Genomic DNA, 26,883 nt, shown 5'->3' on the forward strand with positions numbered 1-26,883 from the left:
TAAACTTCAGCTCTTCATCCAATGTAATTCATATGTATAAGTAAACTAAAAAAAACCCTATTGGAATGGAAAATTGCGCACAAACCAATCAAGAGCATCCTCTTACACAACTCAGCCATTTATGAATAAAAGGATGATCCTGATTGGCTGAACGGCTAGTAATTGGGTGAGCTCAACAGCATAGGTGCCTTCTATGTGGGTGCTTGAGCACTCACTGTATTTATTGACTATGCATGGCATTGTTCAATCACATGGGGAAAAGGAGAGAGGTAAATTAAGTACGCCACATCATTTTAAAAAGTTGACCCCTATATTTTCCCAGGCAAATTTCACTGTGCTAGATCTCATATAGCCACAACTAATGACTTCTATGTCCTATAACTAGTCTAATGTCTTGTTAGGATGGAGATCATTTCTAATCGGCATAGGAAGATTACCTCTCAGATTGCTGCCATTTGGCAGAACTGCCACCGACGTGTGTTTTGTTGCTGCTTTTACTATGAACTGTATCACCTCCTGAGTAAGTAAGTTCAGATGTGAGGAATTATTGTATGAATGAAGGATGACATATTATCACAGGTGCAGGTGGATTTCTGTCTATATTACATATCTGTCAGAGTTACCATAGGGCTCTTGGTAGTCCCCCCTACATGTGCCCTATATCCATAGATGCTCAGATGTAGACGATAGCCTGTAATAGACAAATTCACAGTTTGCCATATCCATTTCATTTCTTTAAGATGAACTTGACAGCTCTCTGGGGGATATTAAACTTTAATCTTTTCCTATATCCTTCCAATTGGTGTTTTTTAATAATTTTTCCATGGATGTGCTTGGCTTCATGCTAAATCTCTATAGGAAATACACTAACCTACCATGGTTATCTCACAGATAGTGTATTTATTTCAAAGTCAATTAACACATCAATTAAACAATGTATTCTTAATTTTTTTACAAAAAAAAAAGATAAGCACACAGTTGAAAAGTTGAATAGCTGCTGATCGCCCCATAAGAAAGGTGCTTCGTTTGTATGGGTTAAGGTAGCATAAGGGGTGTCAGGAGTACAAATTTACATCTACATCATTTACTTACATAAATATAAAGTGTTTCTTTGCCTGGTGATCAACAGACAGTACATAAAAAGGTGCTCATTTATTTAAAAGAAAGGGCTGGGTAATCATTCTTCTCAAAATTAATTGGCACCAAATTAACACAATTTGAAATTAGCTAAATGAAGTAACCTTTCTTTCATTAATTTAGGCCCCCATTAAACTTACTTATAGTCTTTCCCTATGAGCTGTCTTAATAGGTAAAACCCTAGGCCTTATTATTTACTACAGACTATGCAGTGTATTGAATGATGAATATTGCGGTACTGTATACTGAGCGTATTGTGTACTCAGTACACTGTATACTGTCCCTATGTCCATAAGGCCTATTGTTCTGGGCACTTATTACATTTCTAGCTCGTGATATAGAGACATCAGGAGGCTGCTGGGCTCAATGTTCTATGACATCACTATGTATGTCACAGACACCAAGATTCACCTGTGATGAGCAGGTCATTATCACTGCAGAGGAGAGTTTGTCACACAAACTACTACAGTTAAAGAGCGTTGCTGATTTAATATTCATCAGAGTTTTTTTATTTATTCAGACATTTATTTTTTTTAAAAATGTCAAGTACTCCTGACGGGAATGGAGTGTTCCTGCCTCCCTCTATTGGTAAGTAGCTTGTTTATCACAATATTGTGCTTATACATGACCAAAGAACTACTATCTGTACTGTGTCAGCCACTTCTATACTAGAGGGTCATGGGTCAGTTTGTGCTATATGACCAATACTTCTACACTTCTAGCACCAATTTACAAATCTTACCCTTGTTCACAGATTTAGACATTTTAAGGGTATACAAATGTGTTCATCATTAAAACATATTCTATTCTTTTTTAACATTTTCAAACACATTCACTTAATGCAAAATTCATAAATTGATCAAAATGTAAAATTTGCTGAAATGTTATGTTCTTTTCTAATAAATACAATAAAACAGATGTAATATTTTGAAGTGCCTTTTGACCTTATTTATAGAGCTACTTTAATGCTAAAATGTGATAAAAGTAAAAACAACTTACCATGTCTGATCTGCAGAGTCATATATAACATCAGAGACACCAAACACCTTGGACAGCTTCCTGACACCAATCCATCCTCTTGTCATCATTAATCTGATGGATGAGGAGGATGATGATGAGGATGATGAAGAAGAGGAAGAATCAAATGACTGTAAATATAATATACAATATTTACAATTGTGCTTTTATTGACAGATCAGAATTGTTATGGGTCAGGTAATGGGATTGCTACATTTATAATGAATCACTGATTACCGGTAACTATTGGGATAAGAATTATAATTACAGTATCAGCTGACTTGTCCATATATACTTGTGCTGTTCTTGTCAATATACGTTACATATACAATCATATGATAGACATACCATTAGTACTATGCCTACATAGTGAGTATGACATATAAAACTCAAATTTTATATAGGGAATTAATATTTTATACTCCAAAATTAAACTCCAGAATTAGGGGGAGACCTCCTGGACTCTGGAGGGACCAGTGTACTGTTCCGAAAATAGTGCTTACCTACTGCAAGGTGTTCAGGGAAATGACACAATCTGCCACCACATCATCAAGCCCTGTCCCCCTCCTCTATTCCCACCGTGTCTCCGCCTCTCCTGGAAACTAGGAAGAGAAGGAAACTATGGTTATATTTGCAAAACAATCCTGTGTGTGTCTACTTGATTTATTTAACCCATCAAAGAAAGACGACAAAATAACTCAGCCTTTAAATTAACAAGTATCACATTACTGCTATTTGTATGTTTGTCAACTTAGATACATATCAGTGTTTATGAATTTAGGCAAATATGTGTGTAGGAATAAATATGAATATTTTAACTGTACTTTTCAGATGAAGCTGAACAGAGACAGCTGTTTCCTGAAGAGGAAGAGGAGGTGAAAGCCATCATGGCTGTTTGTTATGGAGCAGGTAGTAATTATACGATAGTGCAGTATGTAAGGGAAGCGATATGATAGTCAGCAAACATATATAATATTGTCATCTTGGTCAGTAGATGACAGTACGTCACGCTGCTGCACAACAGTCTCTGCAGATGGGGTAGATTCCATAAACATTTGTCCCCGGGACGGGGCTGCACAGACAGTCTGGGAGGGGGGGACTGAAACCACGGACTAAGTGAAAGCTGCTTCTGTTTTCTATTGGTCCACGGAATCACATGCCCCTGTGACAAACATATAACACTATTAACCAGATGACTATGCTGGGGGATGTTGCACTTTAAAAGTGTAGCGCAGAAGAAAATTTTGAGTATGCATTTTCCAGGGCTCAGGAACAGCCCACCACACATCGGCCCATCGGGCCATGACCTACCGGACAATGTGCCCCAGTCTACAGACATAGTGACAATACACCCCCAAATCAACTTCCTTATCTTATACAAGATATAATATACCTATAATATACTCTGTATTTTACGAGACATCTATAAAGTTCCCGTCTGTAAAGACAGTAACTTTCAAACATCAACACCAGATAGCGGTGACTGTACCACCAACAGAGCCTTGGATGCTTAACATCAGGAAGGTATACTGTAGCTTTCATTTAATATCAGTATAGAGTACATATCTTTTTACTTATCTTTTTACTTATCTCCTTACCATATCTTTTTACTTATCTCCTTACTTATCTTTTTTTTTTAGATTTGGAAAAGAAAATATCTCCTCCACCTATACAACAAACAACTCCAATTGCATCATGCTTTAAAAGGAGAAGAGAAGAGAGGGACTTAGAGGAAAGAGAGGAGGCGGCAGATATAAGAACAACAAAAAAAAGAAAATATACTCAATAAAGGACTTAAATTTGCCCCTGAGAGAGTCTTAATAAATTTGATACATTTATCGATATTCAGAAATTTATCAGGAAACTCACTCTTAAAAAATATTTTTCAGATCCATCCAAAGCTATTATCAGCAACCATGACCAAGATACTGTTGGGGTTCTTTACCTATGTTAGCAGAATAACCACCTGTAATTGAATAAGTCAGTCAGCAGTTTGTCAAATATCTATTGTAACGATCGATCGGAGCACAGAATAAGAGATCTCACAAGTGTCTGGTTTCCAAACTACAAAACTACTTTCACTGCAGAAATAACTCTTATAATTATACATAAGTTTTTAGGGGTATAGAATTTTAACAACCAATTAGAAGTTTTAGGGATATAGAAGCTTAACAACCAATAAGAAGACAGTAAATTATGAAAACAACAAACTACTGATACATTATGCGTATTCTGCAATTTGTAAGTTTTAAACAAATCTTTCTTATGTTTTTATCTTCTCAGGCATTCTGCCACCAGTCTTAATGTTACTTTTCATAGAACATTCAGCTGTCCATCCTTAGGTAGTTCATGTTCTCTGAGAATATCTTTTTGCAACATTTTTCAAGGCTTCAGTCTTTTTCTTTTCTCATTCTGAGTACAATATCTACTAATTTCTTTTAAAGCTATAACATAATGATTACTTATATGGATATGTTATTTTCATTTTACAAACTCTCACAATACTCATGATAAGTTTAAACATACTACTCTCAAGGATTCATCCAAATTCAATCCCAGTCACTCTAAGGGTATATTTACTAAACTACTGGTTTGAAAAAGTGGAGATGTTGCCTATAGCAACCAATCAGATTCTAGCTATCATTTATTTAGTACGTTCCACAAAATGACAGCTAGAATCTGATTGGTTGCTATAGGCAACATCTCCACTTTTTCAAACTCGCAGTTTAGTAAATCTAGCCCTAAAGGTCTGTTCATTAACACCTTCCAGAAACTAATTGATAATGATCTTGAAAACCTGACCATTAAAGACAAATATCAGCAATACAACACAGGCCAACTGGACACGTTGGCTATTAAACAATTGAGGGAAAACTCAGATATTATTGTAAAATCCGCTGATAAAGGTGGGGGAATAGCTATCCTCAATAAGGGGGATTATTTAGCTGAACTTGAGAGGCAGTTGACAGATAAAACTACATATGAATTACTAAAGGGTGATCCAACTGTAATGTACCTCCATGATTTAAAACAACTTCTAAACCAAGCTTCTATACAGGGTATATTGAATCAGAAGGAATATAATTTCCTATTGACAAAATATCCCAGACTGCCTGTAATTTATCCCATTCCATAGATTTATAAATCAACAACCAACCCATCGGGTAGACCAATAGTATCTGGGATTGGCTCATTAACCATCAATCTTTCCCAATACATAGATTGGTTCCTACAACCCTTAGTAACCGAACAGAAAAGTTACTTAAGAGATACGGGCCACCTATTAGACATTATCAAGGATATCAAATGGGAACCGGGGTTCTATCTAATGACTTGTGATGTAGTTTCCCTGTACACGATTATTGACCATCAAGCTGGGTGCAAGTACATTAGAGCAATTTTGGAACAATCATCCTCACTGCCAACAGAGCAAATTGATTTCCTTGTCGACAGTATCGACTTTGTATTAAATCACAACTACTTCTGGTCCAGTGGGAGCTACTAAAGGCAGATTTGCGGAACTGCTATGGACGCGAAATTTGTGCTCAGTTACGTGAACCTGTTTATGGCCCGCTGGGAAGATAACACTATATGGAACAACAACCCATATCGTGATAACATCGTCAAATGGCATCGCTACATTGACGCTGTGTTTTGCATATGGGCTGGCAGTGAGGACCGACTGTCCTCATTTGTCCAACACATCAATGGAAATAATCTCAACCTTCATTTCACCAGTGAGATTAGCAATCAGAGGTTCCAATTCTTAGATCTGGAGATTTTTATAGAAAATGAACATCTTGCAACAAAGACCCATTTTAAAAAAGTTGTTTGCAATTCTTTCATACCCACCACCAGCAGCCATCATAAGAACTGGCTAAAGAACATACCAAAGGGCCAGTTTAATCGTCTTAGACGGAATTGCTGTGACCTTGCCTATTATGATGAACAGGCTGGCATTCTTAAAAATAGGTTCTTGGAAAAACAACATGAAAACAAAGGCATAGAAGGTGCCTATTCAGACCTTAGGGAAACGGATAAGACCTTTTTCTCAAACAAAAATAACACCAAGTGAAGGACCCTGGCCAGAATACAGTGGTCCTTCCCTTTATTTCAGAACTATTAGAGAACTTTCCACTAGGGTTGCTGAACATCTGCGAAACATAAGAAACCAACTCACAACCCATAGTGTTCCAGAGCATTTTCTAACACATCACCAACATGATCCCTCCAAACTACATTTCCTGGGGATCTGTAAGGTCAATAAACAATGGTGGGGAGGTGATTTTACCAGACGCATATCGCAGGTTGAGACAAAGTGGATTTACAACCTTAAAACTTTGTCACCACAAGGTCTTAACATAGACTTTGACATCAATTGTTTCCTTTAAGATGAAAACATGGCCAAATTTCTATCTGATTTTATTCTCCATTAAACGTGTTATTCCACTATATGTATCACCCTGAAGTAGAAATGTCAATCCGAACTCATATCCATCTATTTTCCAATGAGTATTTACATAATGTAATATCATTCAAGTAATGAACATTGCAAGGAATTAACCCAAGAGATTTACCTCTAACACCCATTCATTCCGAGTTTTGAATAATATTTACCAGGATTGTTTACATCCAATGGATTGAATATATCTGCAAAGATCTTACTTACCTTTACCAGAAACCTAAGACTGGGTACAGTGTATTATGTTTTTTCTTCCAGTATTACGTAATGGTTTCCAAACTATATTATCGAATTACTGCCTATATTACCTATGCAATACACCACTGAAAGGAGTTTGGAAACTAATAAGGACCTTTCACCCTTTACACATTTTATTCTGTAACCAAATATCTACAATATTGTCCACATACAAGTGATGGAGTGTATCAGCAAAGGGTGTAAGGACATTGTATAAGGAAATGTAGTATCAACATCCATTCATTTGAACTCTGTTTACTATGGAGAAAGATCAGTCACCGTTGTGCACTACTATTAAAAGACAGAGGACCGCCCTCCTTGGTTCCTTCCCCCTGGTGTCAATCACCTAGAAAAACCAATCGATACATCCTGATGTTATTGACACACCCTTTATAAAAGAGGACCATACAGACTAATCTACTCATTTCATACAATCCCTGACAAAGCCCACAGCAGCGAAATGCATAGGAATTGACATATTATCACTCTTCAACGGCTCATGAGCTTTCTACAATTTGTTCTGAAACACCTCGGAACGCTGATACGCGCATCTGCGCATTCGTGAATCAACGTTCAGTTTCCAGTGACTCTACACTTCTGTAAGGATTCAGGTACGGCCGTACAGGATCTTCTTCTCTAAACAGGCAAAACTTTGGGTCAATCACTTGGAGAACATATTTCACCATAATGTCTTATATTGAAATAAAACATGAGCGGAAAACAGATCACTTCTCATACTATGAGACACTGGAGTATACAGATTAGTGCCTAAGGGTAATAATAGATATCAGAGTAACACTAGACACTGGTGCAGGCACACGATAATCTGTCCTCCCTGTGATCAAAGCACCGGGTTAGAATTGCGACAGAGGCTCCTATGATGACACCAGACTGAATACATAAGTGAGGGCTCTGTGTGTGCAGATGCTGCTTGTATGTGATGTCTGATCATGTAATGTCACTGACAGTTTGAATGCTTCATCAGTATTATTGTTTTTATGAAAAACCTGTGTCTGATGACCAGGGAACTGAACGAGCTTTACATCCATCTTACTAAATAGACCCATCAACCAATGTTAAAAAGAAATTGTGAACTGTGGGTACATTTTTTTGAGAATATCTTCGATACCCCTGCAGCAATTGGGAGGAAAGCAAAACAGTGTGGTCCAGTTAGATCCTGGCCAGGTTTTAAGGGGGTTAGGGACCCATTCTGACCCCCTGGGCAGAACTTTGACCCGAGGATCCTGTTCTGGGACTTCCACTGGATGAATTTGGATGAAAAGTTCACAGACTGGTAACATTGGATCCCAGAAGTCATACTAGGGGGTTGAGGGCCCAGGTCGGACCTCCTGTTGGTGTACGCTGGGCAGAACTTTGACCCAGAGAGCCTGTTCTGGGCCTCCCACTGGATGAATTTGGATGACATTTAATATGAAAACAAAAACTACACTGGACAGCCGCCTCATGGGTGTGTTGGAAGAGCTGCTAAGATGCTATTTTCAAAATGTTGACAGTGACATCCAGTGACATCCAGTTAATTTAATAACTTGAAAATTTAAACCAGGGCAATGCCGTATAGATAAAGATATATATGTATATTATTAAACTAACACTGCCTTTGAAGGTACAGGTCTCAGCAGTTAGAGTGTTCCTGGACACACCACTGGCATCAGATGGCCGAGTAGGAAGATTCTTTCAAGCAGACAGAAAATGTTGTCCTTGCATTAAATCTTTTACGGCACTTAGGGATTTTAATCTTATTTTGTAAGAAACATTTGAACACTTAAGTGGTTCAGACTCCAGATAGTATTCTTACTGACAATCACAACCGCTAGAAGATTGGGAGAATTTAAGGCTTTACGTTGCCAGGAGCCATTTCTGAACATGTACACCAATAAAGTAGTGCTACAGACAAGTTTGGCCTTCTTGCCTAAGGTAGTTTCCACATTTTATATCTATGAAGAAATTCTACTTCTGTCCCATTGTCCAAAGCCAATTAATGAAAATGAGAAATGCTTACATGTTCTTATTTGTTATGTATGTAACTAGTACTTTTGTTTGCTATGTAATTATATACCTTGCAAGATAAAGATAATAACAAAAATAAGGACAGGACAGATAACAGTAAGTAAAGTCAACATTTCTTGTGCAGATAGATAGAATATTCTACAGGTGTGGAATCTATTACCCACAATGCTTCTGACGTACACTTTTCTGGATTAGGGATATTTTCATAACTTTGTTCACTGAACTTAAAATATACAACACTGTCCCTAACATTCCTCTCTGTATTAAACTGATTAGCAGTGCTCCTCACAGTGACTATAGAATGTAAGACATTAGTAGTGAAAAGATAGGCTGCATTCTGAGGGATATTCAGCCTATAAAATGGCAGCTTTCACTTCTATCTATGACATCACTTTAGTCTCCAAGATTTCAGTTTTGGTCTGAGACGGCAAACTGCACTTAAACCAATCTGTGCTTTAACAAACATCTGCTTATCCCTCTAATCTTCACACATAACTCACAGACGTCTTAACCTGCTTAATCCTGCCCTGGATTAAACATTTGTTTTATTATTTGAACAAGGGAACAAAAACAAAAAACAAACAACAAATATAACATTTAACTACAAAATAAAAACTATGATGTTCAACTATTCTCCTCCCGCTACAAAGGACGATCATGTGACATTTTCAGTGTCAGGTGGGGTTACAGGAGGCGGCCCCTGCATTCTGTGGATCCGCAGCAGCACAGCAGCTTTTTGCCCTCCACGCTTCCCACTTCATAGTTATAATCCCAGGTCAGCTCTGTTGCAGCTCTTATCCTCCTAAGAGACCAAAATGTAAAAATGTAAAATACAACGGTTGTGTGTACACAAGAATTACATTTCTTTTCTATATATTTGTTTTTTGAGTTCACAATAATGCGCAGCAGAGCACATTAGCAGAAGCTCTTTAAACTGCAAAAATCTTTAGAGAGGAGATCTGTATTTTATGATATACTTGTTGGTACGTAGGCGTTTTATACATTTATCACCGGTGAATTACACAAAGATAGGAGTGTTTTTATCACAGAAAGGTGGTGCCTACAATGGATTTTCACAGGCTGATTTTGGAATCGTGTTGCGAAAGGAGATTTTCTGGAATTAATACACTTTATAAGTGTGTTTTGTGCAGGGTGTATTTATAAAAGAAAAAAAAAAAGCAAATAAAAAGGCAATATTACACTATTGTTGTCTTCCTCTCTGTTGGTTCTACGGTAACATCCTTGGATATATGGAGCAGAGGGCATTAGGAGACACAGTGAGTCATCATAATATTCAGAGGAGCGAAGTCTGATCATTCATATAGAGCACAGTGACTCTAAGCAGAATGTTAGGCACTTACTTGCTGGCGAAGAAAGCCACCCAGGGGAAGTGCAGATCATGTGTATCCACAAATACATTCTGATCAAACAGGTTAGGACTGCGGCTTTGCTGTAATAGGATATAGAGAGGGATGAGTTTAGTACTACAGATGTGCACAGCACCAGAACACTAACAGTATCACCAGAGGGTCTTTTGTACTTCACTGCCCAGACCAACAACTGTTTCTGTTGAAGGTTACATTATATTTAAATAGAGCTGCAGCATTATTCACCCTAAAATGTAATTAGCTGCTTGTTCTGACCAAACATATGATATAGTAGTGATGAAATCACAGAAATAAGGGTAAGATATTATTGGTTAATGTTATTGCTTTGACTTTTTCTTCGCTTACATAGAGGAGGCCTTGAAGAATGATGGGAGACTACAATGTGTCTTCCCTACTGCACACACTTCAGGAAATAGTCAATCTGGGGACAATGGAAGCACTGATGTATATTGGAGTTTGGGTACACTAAATTTGGCTCCAAAACTTTCAAGCTCATCACCCTCTATACACTCATTGACTGCCAGGACCATCAGTATTAGATTTTAACAAAGTCCAAGGACAGAACCAGGACAAATCAAATGAGAGGAGAGAAGCTCAACAGAAAAACAGAACATTAACAAGGAGAACAGTGACCAGAGAAAATGATTAACACAAGTATAAAACTCCTGTTCTCTCTTTCATTCATGTGGGGGACTATGGAAACACTGGGGATGTCCCATAGCTGCCCGATGGGAGGGTATACTCAGAAATAAAAGATGTACAGCACCTTATGTCCAAAGCTGGCATCTTTAAATGCAAAACTGTTGAATCTGTAAAACTTCTCAACATACCAGGAGGCCGTCCAACACAGCCGAGGCCATGTGTCGCCCTCCCCCACCCAACAGCAATCCACCTAGCAATAGTCTGCTTGGATGCTGGCCAACTTTTGTTAATATTCACATTTAACAAATATCTCTCTTCTCCCCAAACTCAGCCCCACATTCAATTAAAGGCCCCAATCGACCCCATTAAATAAAGTTCCCATCAGTTGATGACGATGATGATGATGATGATCAGCCCACCTTAAATTAATAGGCCCCACTAATAAATTAAATAGCCCCACCATTAAATTAAATAACCCCACCATCACCACACAAATAAATGAATAGCATCTACCATAATTAGCCCCCACCCCCAATCACCTATCAAATGAATAGCCCACTTCCTGCCCACATTACATTAATACCCCCTCCCACCTTCTTTCACATGTACCTTCTTCCTGCTGTGCTGTGTTGGAGAGGCACATGCTTCCGTCTGCCTCTCTTGCAGCTCTGCACACAGGGGATGGCGCCTGTCATGTGTTGCACATCCCATGTGACATGTGTCAGAGGGAGTTAGGAGGAAGCGGGCACACAAAGGAGGAGGTGTCCAGATACATAAGGGAAAGGAGTGAGGGAGGATTGGATCTTACAATCTGTGGCCACTTGGCGGTGGCTGGTCCTGGAGGAGGGGCCAGCTGCCAAGAACCATACAGTGCACCAGTATCTGGTGCAGGGGCCCTCTCAGTGAGGGGGGTCTTGGGCACATGCCCCCCCCCTTCAATCTGGCACTGCATGGGGCCCTAACAATTAGCACAACAGGCTCTCTCCAAATGGGTACATTTGGAGAGAGGTGAGATGACAATTCACAAAAACAAACTTTACTTAGGAAGGAGAGGGAGGTAAGATAGCCGTTCTAAACATAGGGGGAGATGTGTGCATTGTATGGTGACTTTATGTGCAATTTGGAAATTGAGATTTACTATAGACCAATCGGCACACAAAATACCATGTTTTGAATTAATAAATTAATAGTTAAATAAATAATTAACATGGAACCCTGATTACTGGAATTATTAATGCGCAAATAATTTTTTAACATAAGTTGTGTCCGTAATAGAAACTTACCTTAAACTTCAGCTCTTCATCCAATGTAATTCATATGTATAAGTAAACTAAAAAAAACCCTATTGGAATGGAAAATTGCGCACAAACCAATCAAGAGCATCCTCTTACACAACTCAGCCATTTATGAATAAAAGGATGATCCTGATTGGCTGAACGGCTAGTAATTGGGTGAGCTCAACAGCATAGGTGCCTTCTCTGTGGGTGCTTGAGCACTCACTGTATTTATTGACTATGCATGGCATTGTTCAATCACATGGGGAAAAGGAGAGAGGTAAATTAAGTACGCCACATTATTTTAAAAAGTTGACCCCTATATTTTCCAAGGTAAATTTCACTGTGCTAGATCTCATATAGCCACAACTAATGACTTCTATGTCCTATAACTAGTCTAATGTCTTGTTAGGATGGAGATCATTTCTAATCGGCATAGGAAGATTACCTCTCAGATTGCTGCCATTTGGCAGAACTGCCACCGACGTGTGTTTTGTTGCTGCTTTTACTATGAACTGTATCACCTCCTGAGTAAGTAAGTTCAGATGTGAGGAATTATCGTATGAATGAAGGATGACATATTATCACAGGTGCAGGTGGATTTCTGTCTATATTACATATCTGTCAGAGTTACCATAGGGCTCTTGGTAGTCCCCCCTACATGTGCCCTATATCCATAGATGCTCAGATGTAGACGATAGCCTGTAATAGACAAATTCACAGTTTGCCATATCCATTTCATTTCTTTAAGATGAACTTGACAGCTCTCTGGGGGATATTAAACTTTAATCTTTTCCTATATCCTGCCAATTGGTGTTTTTTAATAATTTTTCCATGGATGTGCTTGGCTTCATGCTAAATCTCTATAGGAAATACACTAACCTACCATGGTTATCTCAGAGATAGTGTATTTATTTCAAAGTCAATTAACACATCAATTAAAAAATGTATTCTTAATTTTTTTTACAAAAAAAAAAGATAAGCACACAGTTGAAAAGTTGAATAGCTGCTCATCGCCCCATAAGAAAGGTGCTTCGTTTGTATGGGTTAACGTAGCATAAGGGGTGTCAGGAGTACAAATTTACATCTACATCATTTACTTACATAAATATAAAGTGTTTCTTTGCCTGGTGATCAACAGACAGTACATAAAAAGGTGCTCATTTATTTAAAAGAAAGGGCTGGGTAATCATTCTTCTCAAAATTAATTGGCACCAAATTAACACAATTTGAAATTAGCTAAATGAAGTAACATTTCTTTCATTAATTTAGGCCCCCATTAAACTTACTTATAGTCTTTCCCTATGAGCTGTCTTAATAGGTAAAACCCAAGGCCTTATTATTTACTACAGACTATGCAGTGTATTGAATGATGAATATTGCGGTACTGTATACTGAGCGTATTGTGTACTCAGTACACTGTATACTGTCCCTATGTCCATAAGGCCTATTGTTCTGGGCACTTATTACATTTCTAGCTCTTGATATAAAGACATCAGGAGGCTGCTGGGCTCAATGTTCTATGACATCACTATGTATGTCACAGTCACCAAGATTCACCTGTGATGAGCAGGTCATTATCACTGCAGAGGAGAGTTTGTCACACAAACTACTACAGTTAAAGAGCGTTGCTGATTTAATATTCATCAGAGTTTTTTTATTTATTCAGACATTTATTTTTTAAAAAAATGTCAAGTACTCCTGACGGGAATGGAGTGTTCCTGCCTCCCTCTATTGGTAAGTAGCTTGTTTATCACAATATTGTGCTTATACATGACCAAAGAACTACTATCTGTACTGTGTGAGCCACTTCTATACTAGAGGGTCATGAGTCAGTTTGTGCTATATGACCAATACTTCTACACTTCTAGCACCAATTTACAAATCTTACCCTTGTTCACAGATTTAGACATTTTAAGGGTATACAAATGTGTTCATAATTAAAACATATTCTATTGTTTTTTAACATTTTCAAACACATTCACTTAATGCAAAATTCATAAATTGATCAAAATGTAAAATTTGCTGAAATGTTATGTTCTTTTCTAATAAATACAATAAAACAGATGTAATATTTTGAAGTGCCCTTTAACCTTATTTATAGAGCTACTTTAATGCTAAAATGTGATAAAAGTAAAAACAACTTACCATGTCTGATCTGCAGAGTCATATATAACATCAGAGACACCAAACACCCTGGACAGCTTCCTGACACCAATCCATCCTCTTGTCATCATTAATCTGATGGATGAGGAGGATGAAGATGAGGATGATGAAGAAGAGGAAGAATCAAATGACTGTAAATATAATATACAATATTTACAATTGTGCTTTTATTGACAGATCAGAATTGTTATGGGTCAGGTAATGGGATTGCTACATTTATAATGAATCACTGATTAACTATTGGGATAAGAATTATAATTACAGTATCAGCTGACTTGTCCATATATACTTGTGCTGTTCTTGTCAATATACGTTACATATACAATCATATGATAGACATACCATTAGTACTATGCCTACATAGTGAGTATGACATATAAAACTCAAATTTTATATAGGGAATTAATATTTTATACTCCAAAATTAAACTCCAGAATTAGGGGGAGACCTCCTGGACTCTGGAGGGACCAGTGTACTGTTCCGAAAATAGTGCTTACCTACTGCAAGGTGTTCAGGGAAATGACACAATCTGCCACCACATCATCAAGCCCTGTCCCCCTCCTCTATTCCCACCGTGTCTCCGCCTCTCCTGGAAACTAGGAAGAGAAGGAAACTATGGTTATATTTGCAAAACAATCCTGTGTGTGTCTACTTGATTTATTTAACCCATCAAAGAAAGATGACAAAATAACTCAGCCTTTAAATTAACAAGTATCACATTACTGCTATTTGTATGTTTGTCAACTTAGATACATATCAGTGTTTATGAATTTAGGCAAATATGTGTGTAGGAATAAATATGAATATTTTAACTGTACTTTTCAGATGAAGCTGAACAGAGACAGCTGTTTCCTGAAGAGGAAGAGGAGGTGAAAGCCATCATGGCTGTTTGTTATGGAGCAGGTAGTAATTATACGATAGTGCAGTATGTAAGGGAAGCGATATGATAGTCAGCAAACATATATAATATTCAGGAACACTTTACCACTTGGTCAGTAGATGACAGTACGTCACGCTGCTGCACAACAGTCTCTGCAGATGGGGTAGATTCCATAAACATTTGTCCCCGGGACGGGGCTGCACAGACAGTCTGGGAGGGGGGGACTGAAACCACGGACTAAGTGAAAGCTGCTTCTGTTTTCTATTGGTCCACGGAATCACATGCCCCTGTGACAAACATATAACACTATTAACCAGATGACTATGCTGGGGGATGTTGCACTTTAAAAGTGTAGCGCAGAAGAAAATTTTGAGTATGCATTTTCCAGGGCTCAGGAACAGCCCACCACACATCGGCCCATCGGGCCATGACCTACCGGATAATGTGCCCCAGTCTACAGACATAGTGACAATACACCCCCAAATCAACTTCCTTATCTTATACAAGATATAATATACCTATAATATACTCTGTATTTTACGAGACATCTATAAAGTTCCCGTCTGTAAAGACAGTAACTTTCAAACATCAACACCAGATAGCGGTGACTGTACCACCAACAGAGCCTTGGATGCTTAACATCAGGAAGGTATACTGTAGCTTTCATTTAATATCAGTATAGAGTACATATCTTTTTACTTATCTTTTTACTTATCTCCTTACTTATCTTTTTACTTATCTCCTTACCATATCTTTTTACTTATCTCCTTACTTATCTTTTTTTTTTAGATTTGGAAAAGAAAAGATCTCCTCCACCTATACAACAAACAACTCCAATTGTATCATGCTTTAAAAGGAGAAGAGAAGAGAGGGACTTAGAGGAAAGAGAGGAGGCGGCAGATATAAGAACAACAAAAATAAGAAAATATACTCAATAAAGGACTTAAATTTGCCCCTGGGAGGAGTCTTAATAAATTTGATACATTTATCGATATTCAGAAATTTATCAGGAAACTCACTCTTAAAAAATATTTTTCAGATCCATCCAAAGCTATTATCAGCAACCATGACCAAGATACTGTTGGGGTTCTTTACCTATGTTAGCAGAATAACCACCTGTAATTGAATAAGTCAGTCAGCAGTTTGTCAAATATCTATAGTAACGATCGATCGGAGCACAGAATAAGAGATCTCACAAGTGTCTGGTTTCCAAACTACAAAACTACTTTCACTGCAGAAATAACTCTTATAATTATACATAAGTTTTTAGGGGTATAGAATCTTAACAACCAATTAGAAGTTTTAGGGATATAGAAGCTTAACAACCAATTAGAAGACAGTAAATTATGAAAACAACAAACTAATGATACATTATGCGTATTCTGCAATTTGTAAGTTTTAAACAAATCTTTCTTATGTTTTTATCTTCTCAGGCATTCTGCCACCAGTCTTAATGTTACTTTTCATAGAACATTCAGCTGTCCATCCTTAGGTAGTTCATGTTCTCTGAGAACATCGTTTTGCAACATTTTTCAAGGCTTCAGTCTTTTTCTTTTCTCATTCTGAGTACAATATCTACTAATTTCTTTTAAAGCTATAACATAATGATTACTTATATGGATATGTTATTTTCATTTTACAAACTTTCACAATACTCATGATAAGTTTAAACATACTACTCTCAAGGATTCATCCAAATTCAATCCCAGTCACTCTAAGGGTATATTTACTAAACTGCTGGTTTAAAAAAGTGGAGATGTTGCCTATAGCAACCAATCAGATTCCAGCTATCATTTATTTAGTACGTTCCACAAAATGACAGCTAGAATCTGATTGGTTGCTATAGGCAACATCTCCACTTTTTCAAACTCGCAGTTTAGTAAATCTAGCCCTAAAGGTCTGTTCATTAACACCTTCCAGAAACTAATTGATAATGATCTTGAAAACCTGACCATTAAAGACAAATATCAACAATACAACACAGGCCAACTGGACAGGTTGGCTATTAAACAATTGAGGGAAAACTCAGATATTATTGTAAAATCCGCCGATAAAGGTGGGGGAATAGCTATCCTCAATAAGGGCGTTTATTTAGCTGAACTAGAGAGGCAGTTGACAGATAAAACTACATATGAATTACTAAAGGGTGATCCAACTGTAATGTACCTCCATGATTTAAAACAACTTCTAAACCGAGCTTCTATACAGGGTATATTGAATAAGAAGGAATATAATTTCCTATTGACAAAATATCCCAGACTGCCTGTAATTTATCACATTCCAAAGATTCATAAATCAACAACCAACCCACCGGGTAGACCAATAGTATCTGGGATTGGCTCATTAACCATCAATCTTTCCCAATACATAGATTGGTTTCTACAACCCTTAGTAACCGAACAGAAAAGTTACTTAAGAGATACGGGCCACCTATTAGACATTATCAAGGATATCAAATGGGAACCGGGGTTCTATCTAATGACTTGTGATGTAGTTTCCCTGTACACGATTATTGATCATCAAGCTGGGTGCAAGTACATTAGAGCAATTTTGGAACAATCATCCTCACTGCCAACAGAGCAAATTGATTTTCTTGTCGACAGTATCGACTTTGTATTAAATCACAACTACTTCTGGTCCAGTGGGAGCCCAGTTACGCGAACCTATTTATGGCCCGCTGGGAAGATAACACTATATGGAACAACAACCCATATCGTGATAACATCGTCAAATGGCATCTCTACATTGACGCTGTGTTTTGCATATGGGCTGGCAGTGAGGACCGACTGTCCTCATTTGTCCAACACATCAATGGAAATAATCTCAACCTTTATTTCACCAGTGAGATTAGCAATCAGAGGTTCCAATTCTTAGATCTGGAGATTTTTATAGAAAATGAACATCTTGCAACAAAGTGATGGAGTGTATCAGCAAAGGGTGTAAGGACATTGTATAAGGAAATGTAGTATCAACATCCATTCATTTGAACTCTGTTTACTATGGAGAAATATCAGTCACCGTTGTGCACTACTATTAAAAGACAGAGGACCGCCCTCCTTGGTTCCCCCCCCCTGGTGTCTATCACCTAGAAAAACCAATCGATACATCCTGATGTTATTGACACACCCTTTATAAAAGAGGACCATACAGACTAATCTACTCATTTCATACAATCCCTGACAAAGCCCACAGCAGCGAAATGCATAGGAATTGACATATTATCACTCTTCAACGGCTCATGAGCTTTCTACAATTTGTTCTGAAACACCTCGGAACGCCGATACGCCCATCTGTGCATTCGTGAATCAACGTTCAGTTTCCAGTGACTCTACACTTCTGTAAGGATTCAGGTACGGCCGTACAGGATCTTCTTCTCTAAACAGGCAAAACTTTGGGTCAATCACTTGGAGAACATATTTCACCATAATGTCTTATATTGAAATAAAACATGAGCGGAAAACAGATCACTTCTCATACTATGAGACACTGGAGTATACAGATTAGTGCCTAAGGGTAATAATAGATATCAGAGTAACACTAGACACTGGTGCAGGCACACGATAATCTGTCCTCCCTGTGATCAAAGCACCGGGTTAGAATTGCGACAGAGGCTCCTATGATGACACCAGACTGAATACATAAGTGAGGGCTCTGTGTGTGCAGATGCTGCTTGTATGTGATGTCTGATCATGTAATGTCACTGACAGTTTGAATGCTTCATCAGTATTATTGTTTTTATGAAAAACCTGTGTCTGATGACCAGGGAACTGAACGAGCTTTACATCCATCTTACTAAATAGACCCATCAACCAATGTTAAAAAGAAATTGTGAACTGTGGTTACATTTTTTTGAGAATATCTTTGATACCCCTGCAGCAATTGGGAGGAAAGCAAAACAGTGTGGTCCAGTTAGATCCTGGCCAGGTTTTAAGGGGGTTAGGGACCCGTTCTGACCTCCTGGGCAGAACTTTGACCCGAGGATCCTGTTCTGGGACTTCCACTGGATAAATTTGGATGAAAAGTTCACAGACTGGTAACATTGGATCCCAGAAGACATACTAGGGGGTTGAGGGCCCAGGTCGGACCTCCTGTTGGTGTACGCTGGGCAGAACTTTGACCCAGAGAGCCTGTTCTGGGCCTCCCACTGGATGAATTTGGATGACATTTAATATGAAAACAAAAACGACACTGGACAGCCGCCTCATGGGTGTGTTGGAAGAGCTGCTAAGATGCTCTTTTCAAAATGTTGACAGTGACATCCAGTGACATCCAGTTAATTTAATAACTTGAAGATTTAAACCAGGGCAATGCCGTATAGATAAAGATATATATATATTATTAAACTAACACTGCCTTTGAAGGTACGGGTCTCAGCAGTTAGAGTGTTCCTGGACACACCACTGGCATCAGATGGCCGAGTAGGAAGATTCTTTCAAGCAGACAGAAAATGTTGTCCCTGCATTAAATCTTTTACGGCACTTAGGGATTTTAATCTTATTTTGTAAGAAACATTTGAACACTTAAGTGGCTCAGACTCCAGATAGTAATCTTACTGACAATCACAACCGCTAAAAGATTGGGAGAATTTAAGGCTTTACGTTGCCAGGTGCCATTTCTGAACATGTACACCAATAAAGTAGTGCTACAGACAAGTTTGGCCTTCTTGCCTAAGGTAGTTTCCACATTTTATATCTATGAAGAAATTCTACTTCTGTCCCATTGTCCAAAGCCAATTAATGAAAATGAGAAATGCTTACATGTTCTTATTTGTTATGTATGTAACTAGTACTTTTGTTTGCTATGTAATTATATACCTTGCAAGATAAAGATAATAACAAAAATAAGGACAGGACAGATAACAGTAAGTAAAGTCAACATTTCTTGTGCAGATAGATAGAATATTCTACAGGTGTGGAATCTATTACCCACAATGCTTCTGACGTACACTTTTCTGGATTAGGGATATTTTCATAACTTTGTTCACTGAACTTAAAATATACAACACTGTCCCTAACATTCCTCTCTGTATTAAACTGATTAGCAGTGCTCCTCACAGTGACTATAGAATGTAAGACATTAGTAGTGAAAAGATAGGCTGCATTCTGAGGGATGTTCAGCCTATAAAATGGCAGCTTTCACTTCTATCTATGACATCACTTTAGTCTCCAAGATTTCAGTTTTGGTCTGAGACGGCAAACTGCACTTAAACCAATCTGTGCTTTAACAAACATCTGCTTATCCCTCTAATCTTCACACATAACTCACAGACGGCTTAACCTGCTTAATCCTGCCCTGGATTAAACATTTGTTTTATTATTTGAACAAGGGAACAAAAACAAAAAACAAACAACAAATATAACATTTAACTACAAAATAAAAACTATGATGTTCAACTATTCTCCTCCCGCTACAAAGGACGATCATGTGACATTTTCAGTGTCAGGTGGGGTTACAGGAGGCGGCCCCTGCATTCTGTGGATCCGCAGCAGCACAGCAGCTTTTTGCCCTCCACGCTTCCCACTTCATAGTTATAATCCCAGGTCAGCTCTGTTGCAGCTCTTATCCTCCTAAGAGACCAAAATGTAAAAATGTAAAATACAACGGTTGTGTGTACACAAGAATTACATTTCTTTTCTATATATTTGTTTTTTGAGTTCACAATAATGCGCAGCAGAGCACATTAGCAGAAGCTCTTTAAACTGCAAAAATCTTTAGAGAGGAGATCTGTATTTTATGATATACTTGTTGGTACGTAGGCGTTTTATACATTTATCACCGGTGAATTACACAAAGATAGGAGTGTTTTTATCACAGAAAGGTGGTGCCTACAATGGATTTTCACAGGCTGATTTTGGAATCGTGTTGCGAAAGGAGATTTTCTGGAATTAATACACTTTATAAGTGTGATTTGTGCAGGGTGTATTTATAAAAGAAAAAAAAAAAAGCAAATAAAAAGGCAATATTACACTATTGTTGTCTTCCTCTCTGTTGGTTCTACGGTAACATCCTTGGATATATGGAGCAGAGGGCATTAGGAGACACAGTGTGTCATCATAATATTCAGAGGAGCGAAGTCTGATCATTCATATGGAGCACAGTGACTCTAAGCAGAATGTTAGGCACTTACTTGCTGGCGAAGAAAGCCACCCAGGGGAAGTGCAGATCATGTGTATCCACAAATACATTCTGATCAAACAGGTTAGGACTGCGGCTTTGCTGTAATAGGATATAGAGAGGGATGAGTTTAGTACTACAGATGTGCACAGCACCAGAACACTAACAGTATCACCAGAGGGTCTTTTGTACTTCACTGCCCAGACCAACAACTGTTTCTGTTGAAGGTTACATTATATTTAAATAGAGCTGCAGCATTATTCACCCTAAAATGTAATTAGCTGCTTGTTCTAACCAAACATATGATATAGTAGTGATGAAATCACAGAAAGAAGGGTAAGATATTATTGGTTAATGTTATTGCTTTGACTTTTTCTTCGCTTACATAGAGGAGGCCTTGAAGAATGATGGGAGACTACAATGTGTCTTCCCTACTGCACACACTTCAGGAAATAGTCAATCTGGGGACAATGTAAGCACTGATGTATATTGGAGTTTGGGTACACTAAATTTGGCTCCAAAACTTTCAAGCTTATCACCCTCTATACACTCATTGACTGCCAGGACCATCAGTATTAGATTTTAACAAAGTCCAAGGACAGAACCAGGACAAATCAAATGAGAGGAGAGAAGCTCAACAGGAAAACAGAACATTAACAAGGAGAACAGTGACCAGAGAAAACGATTAACACAAGTATTAAACTCCTGTTCTCTCTTTCATTCATGTGGGGGACTATGGAAACACTGGGGATGTCCCAAAGCTGCCCGATGGGAGGGTATACTTAGAAATAAAAGATGTACAGCACCTTATGTCCAAAGCTGGCATCTTTAAATGCAAAACCGTTGAATCTGTAAAACTTCTCAACATACCAGGAGGCCGTCCAACACAGCCGAGGCCATGTGTCGCCCTCCCCCACCCAACAGCAATCCACCTAGCAATAGTCTGCTTGGATGCTGGCCAACTTTTGTTGCAGGCACCATAGAGGACCAAAAGGTCACCTGTCCTGCACACTTGACAGGTCTATTAAACACCAGTCCTCAAGACCCTGATAACATCCAGAGAATGAAGAGAGCCCTTTTCTTCTGGGACATACTACAGTCTAAAGCGAGAATCACAATGTCCTGATTAAGGTGGAAATTGGAAACTACTTTGACCTGAAAAGAAGGTTCAGACCTAACAGCCCGGTCTTCATGAAAGATAAGATACGAAGACCTATAAAACAGAGCCCCTAGCTCCAAAACTCTCCGAGATGTGGAGATCGCCAACAGAAGGATAAAGTTCCTTATCTGGAAGACTAAGTCCATCAAATCCAAGGTTTCAAAGGGAGGTTGCAGTAAGGCTATCAGCACTAGGTTGAAATCCCAATGAGTTAATGAGGTGCATGTATGGAGGTTGCACATGCATCATTCCCTCTAAGAAAATCTGCACTTCTGTAAAAATGCAAATTTCCACTGAAAATGAGAGAGCTGAAATCTGAACCTTCAAGGAGCCAAGTCTCAACCCCGATCCAGACCCTTCTGCAAGAATGGCAATAAACAAGTCAACTGCAAAGATGAAGTAGGAAAACCCAAAAAAACACCAGGAGATGCAAGTCTTCCAAATCCTGTGATAATTCCTGGCTGAACCACGCTGTCAGAGAAGTCCTTAGCTCTAAGGATCATGGCTTCAACAGCCCCTGACTTAACATATCTTGGTGGCAAACGCCAACATAGCCACTCTGCCATGCCGAGATTGTCCATGTACCACGAAATCCTCAGCCAGCACAGTGCCACCAGAATCACCTGATCGCTCTCTCTTTTTTAATTCTTGAGTACTTACGGAACCAATCCTACCAGAGGGAACAGGTAAATCAGATGAAAGTTCTAAGATACCATATAGGGTGCTCTTGGTGCCCCACTGATGACTGAGGTTTGCCACTGCCGCGGCATTGTCTGATTGGACCTTTACGACCCTTCCTTTCAAAAACTGGTGCTCATTGCTAGACTGCTGAAAACCATCCTGAGTTCCAACACATTTATTAGGAGCTTTGATTCCTCTGGATTCCAAAGACCCTGAAGGCAAAACTAATGAGTTACAGCCCCACAGCCACGAAGACTGGGGTCCTTTGTCACCAGTGTCCAATACCAAATAGTGAACAGCTGCCATCTGCTGAGGTTGTCTACCCTCAACCACCAGAGGAAAGACTGCCATACTTTTGGTGAAAGTCTGATGAACTGGTTGGTCAGATGATGGTGAGACTTGTTCCATTTAGAAATTAGCTGGAATTCTCTGGAGTGGAACAGTGCCAGTCTGTGAGTTAATAGGGCAAATCCCTGTAGAGAAAGGATCTTGTACTCTAGCAAAAGCACCTTCTGCGGACCAGATTGTAAGGACTGAGCCATCCCCATATAAAATGCGCCTGCAAAAAGGCCAGGTAGCTAGCCTTGATCAGCCCATTGTCCAAGTAAGGAATGACAGCCCGTACCTTGGATACCAGAAGGACAGCCATCATGCCCATGATCTTCGTGAACACACACGCTGCTGACGCCAGTATGAAAGCTAGAGGCCTTAATTGAAAATGATATGACTGAATGGCAAAGCTGAGAAGGCAGTTGTCCCTCCCAGATTGGAACATGCAAGTATGAATCCATGAAGTCCATGGACACCATAAACTCGTCCTGCTTTAAGGCCATTGATAACAGACCTCACAGACTCCATTTTGAACTTGTCCACTTTCCTAGGACTGGAATAAATACATCTGAAGAGATCAAGGTCTGAACGGCTTTCTCTAAAGAAAAAAGCTCTGGTTTGAGTTCAGGAATGCCTGTGGTGCATCTGGCTATGGCCTTCAGGAGATCTATGATACACACACGACTTATGATTCCTCTCACCCAGGTGTATGAGGTTGAATCGGACCACTGCTGGAAGGAAGTAGAAGGTCTCCAAACATGGGAGATCCTGGGTGGGAAGTCTGCCCATCATGTTGACTGTTTGCCTGAAGGCTTGGGAACTAGAAGCTTAGCTACCCAAGCCTGTTTTTCCTTTCTGCTGACCTCCACACGGAGCGGAAGTTTTCCTCTGCAGATCTGACTGCTTGTTTTCCCAGGGGAATGAAAGGAGCAATACCTAGGACCTTAGGTGTGGGGACATTAATGGGTAGAAAGGAATTGCTTCCCGCTGTGGGCAGGGGCATAATCTCAGCTCAGGACCAAGTAAGATATAGGAGTGGTAATCAGTAAAATTAAAAAATAGTGTCCAGCTCCGATGGGCAGTTTTAAAAAAACTGAGGGTCCCAACAGGTTATAGTGGGGAGGAGCTTGAACTTTTGGAGCCAAATATAAACTACCCAAGCTCCAGTGCAGCCTCTATACCCCATTGTTTCCAGTATGATAATGCTTCAGCTTTTTTCAACACTCAAATGACTTAGAACAAGGAACACGTAGTCATGTGAATATGGCAGTGTGAAGTGAGTGAACAGAATTACTCTGACATCCAAGGAAAGGCAATATAGTACATACTGTGAAACATAGCAATATACTTTTAAGGTGTTTATCATCGATTTCTCCAGTATGATTAATGCCTTACATGTCACTATATGCCACATGCCTACAATAGTGATATCATCATCAAAAAAGCTATTATGATGTTTGTATGGTTTATCCACTTCTTACATTCAAGTATCGTCCCAAGTTTCCTTACAGCTTGGCGTCGATTATGTAACAGGATTCCTCTCCATCATAAAACTGACGTGTTTCCCTCCGTCCAAGTCCTCCATCACCTTTGTCAGCAGACATCATATTGGGCTTAACCGTAATACTGTAAGTGGATTTCAAGGCGAAACCACGGGTGGATTTTACAGCCACTTGTCTCTTTACAGGGCCTGGCCAAACAGGACAACACAGCTTAGATATTTACACACTGCTTATCTCATTCAACATAAGACAGTTGTCTTCTTATAAGAGACAGTGACTTTAAAAAAATTGGTTAAACTTATCAGGCTAATCCTGAGGAGGTGTCTATGCTACGTACAATACAACCATCAAGTTTAATGGGTACACTGATAGGTTGCCTCATGTCCCTACCTGTGGCGGAGGTTACGTTCTTCTTGTCCTCTTCTACATCAGATCCAGATGAAATGGTCTGGATGTCATCACTGTTGTTAGCGTTAATTTGGAAACCCTTTACAATGCAGCGCCGTTTTAAATTTAATCGCCAAAGACGCTGAACTCGCGGGTGTTGAAGAACCCGCATGTTAATACATTTACCCCCTGGTTTCTTGCTATAGGCCCCATTTGCCAACTCACAATCTGAGCTGCTGGATAATGTCAGAACCTGCCGGAAAGCACAAATATCACAGTGACCACAGGAACAATTATGTGCACAAAAAATAAAAATCATCCCACCTTAATAAAAATTACAGGAAGGGGAAGAGAAGAGAAACAAAGGCAGCTGTGCTGAAAGGTGAGCAGACTTACTAGCATCAAAGAAACAGGTAAAGTACAATAACAATAATATTTATATAGTCATCTCTTAAAATTACATTAAATACAAAAATAAAATAAAAACAATAGAATAAGAGTCCTTTTAAAATGTATGTCCTTATCTGTTACTTAGGTATGACTGCCCAACAGCAGAGTAAAACACGCATACAGATAATATTCCCATAGTTTGTATGTTCTTTAGCAGACCGAAAATAACGATTACTAAACATCAATGCAAATTATGACCATAAATTACCCTCAAAACTCTAAGCAGTTGGGGCAATGCCACAGAACACAAGATGGATGTTCGGTTTCCTCTGAAAGTGACCAATAAATAATTATAAGGAAGTGGTTTAGGGCTGGCCGCACTAAGGACTCCAATAGGCTACATACAAGTCCATTGGCTAAACACGCATTAGACATGTCATCATGTTACAAAACACACAAAGTACTTTGCATAGTGCTTAATGGGCAGTGGTAAGTATACAGGGCTGGTGTGTAATGGGGGTAAACGGAAGCAGCCATCTTTGGAGGGGAAGCAAATTGTTGGATGAAAACATGGTAATTTTCATACTGATTCCTATTATGATGATAGACCTTATGATTAAAGAGACAATGGTATGCTTTATAGTGTAACTAACAGCAATGCTTACATTAGTTTATGGTAGGAACTAGAAGGGAGGGAGAGTCATTAAGTTCACCCCTGCATATGATCCCTGCAATGTAGGACAAGTGAAGAGATTTACAGTTACATGCTCTGTAAATGAAGGTAATATCTCCTGCTTACATCACTAGTCTGTGCGTTGGACTGGCGTCTGATCTGGTGCATGGCGGTTTGCTGATCGGTCTCCTTACACTGTGAGGTTTAGCTAGGGAAGGATTATAACCATAGACTCTGTGGCTCTCTCCAAGTCTATGGGCCAAAGAAATTGAGATACAACATAATGCTGGCAGACATTTATAACATAATAATTTCCAGTATGTTTGAATAAAGTGTGCAGTAAACTGTACGTACCCAGGAAAATTGCCAGTTTCATCAGTCTCCTGCAAGGAAGCAGAAAGCCAGGAAATCATTAA

The 26,883-nt window shown here is 38.9% G+C and overlaps 1 protein-coding gene and 1 long non-coding RNA gene across 7 annotated transcripts; both read right to left on the reverse strand.

Moving 5' to 3' along the window:
- Positions 1 to 233: 233 nt before the first annotated feature.
- Positions 234 to 3,103, reverse strand: LOC142095866 (uncharacterized). The gene is made up of 3 exons (XR_012678021.1): positions 2,658 to 3,103; positions 2,137 to 2,285; positions 234 to 691 (listed from the first exon to the last, which is right to left on the reverse strand). It is a non-coding gene; the product is annotated as an uncharacterized LOC142095866 (long non-coding RNA).
- A 51-nt stretch (positions 3,104 to 3,154) lies between these two features.
- Positions 3,155 to 26,883, reverse strand: LOC142095800 (histone-lysine N-methyltransferase SETDB1-like). 6 transcript variants are annotated; one of them, XM_075178478.1, is made up of 9 exons: positions 26,594 to 26,883; positions 25,408 to 25,657; positions 24,997 to 25,205; positions 21,359 to 21,447; positions 15,337 to 15,518; positions 14,849 to 14,947; positions 14,334 to 14,482; positions 10,243 to 10,331; positions 3,155 to 3,316 (listed from the first exon to the last, which is right to left on the reverse strand). In XM_075178478.1, the coding sequence occupies exons 1-3, from the start codon at positions 26,633 to 26,635 to the stop codon at positions 25,021 to 25,023; spliced, it is 477 nt and encodes a 158-aa protein (XP_075034579.1). In that variant the 5' UTR covers positions 26,636 to 26,883; the 3' UTR covers positions 3,155 to 3,316; positions 10,243 to 10,331; positions 14,334 to 14,482; positions 14,849 to 14,947; positions 15,337 to 15,518; positions 21,359 to 21,447; positions 24,997 to 25,020. The 6 variants fall into 6 exon arrangements, with proteins under 6 accessions (XP_075034579.1, XP_075034577.1, XP_075034582.1 ...); XM_075178476.1 differs by lacking the exon at positions 3,155 to 3,316 and adding an exon at positions 9,389 to 9,683; XM_075178481.1 differs by lacking the exons at positions 3,155 to 3,316; positions 24,997 to 25,205 and adding an exon at positions 9,389 to 9,683.

Source organism: Mixophyes fleayi, chromosome 1 (genome assembly GCF_038048845.1).
Source record: "Mixophyes fleayi isolate aMixFle1 chromosome 1, aMixFle1.hap1, whole genome shotgun sequence".
NCBI lineage: Eukaryota > Metazoa > Chordata > Amphibia > Anura > Limnodynastidae > Mixophyes > Mixophyes fleayi.

Bases quoted from the DNA above. Each gene is read 5' to 3' on its own strand.
- LOC142095800 (XM_075178478.1), bottom strand. From the start codon at position 26,635: ATGCACCAGATCAGACGCCAGTCCAACGCACAGACTAGTGAT. The intron at 25,658-26,593 runs GTAAGCAGGAGA...GCTTTCCGGCAG, and splicing joins CCAACGCACAGACTAGTGAT to GTTCTGACATTATCCAGCAG. The intron at 25,206-25,407 runs GTAGGGACATGA...CTGTTTGGCCAG, and splicing joins GAACGTAACCTCCGCCACAG to GCCCTGTAAAGAGACAAGTG.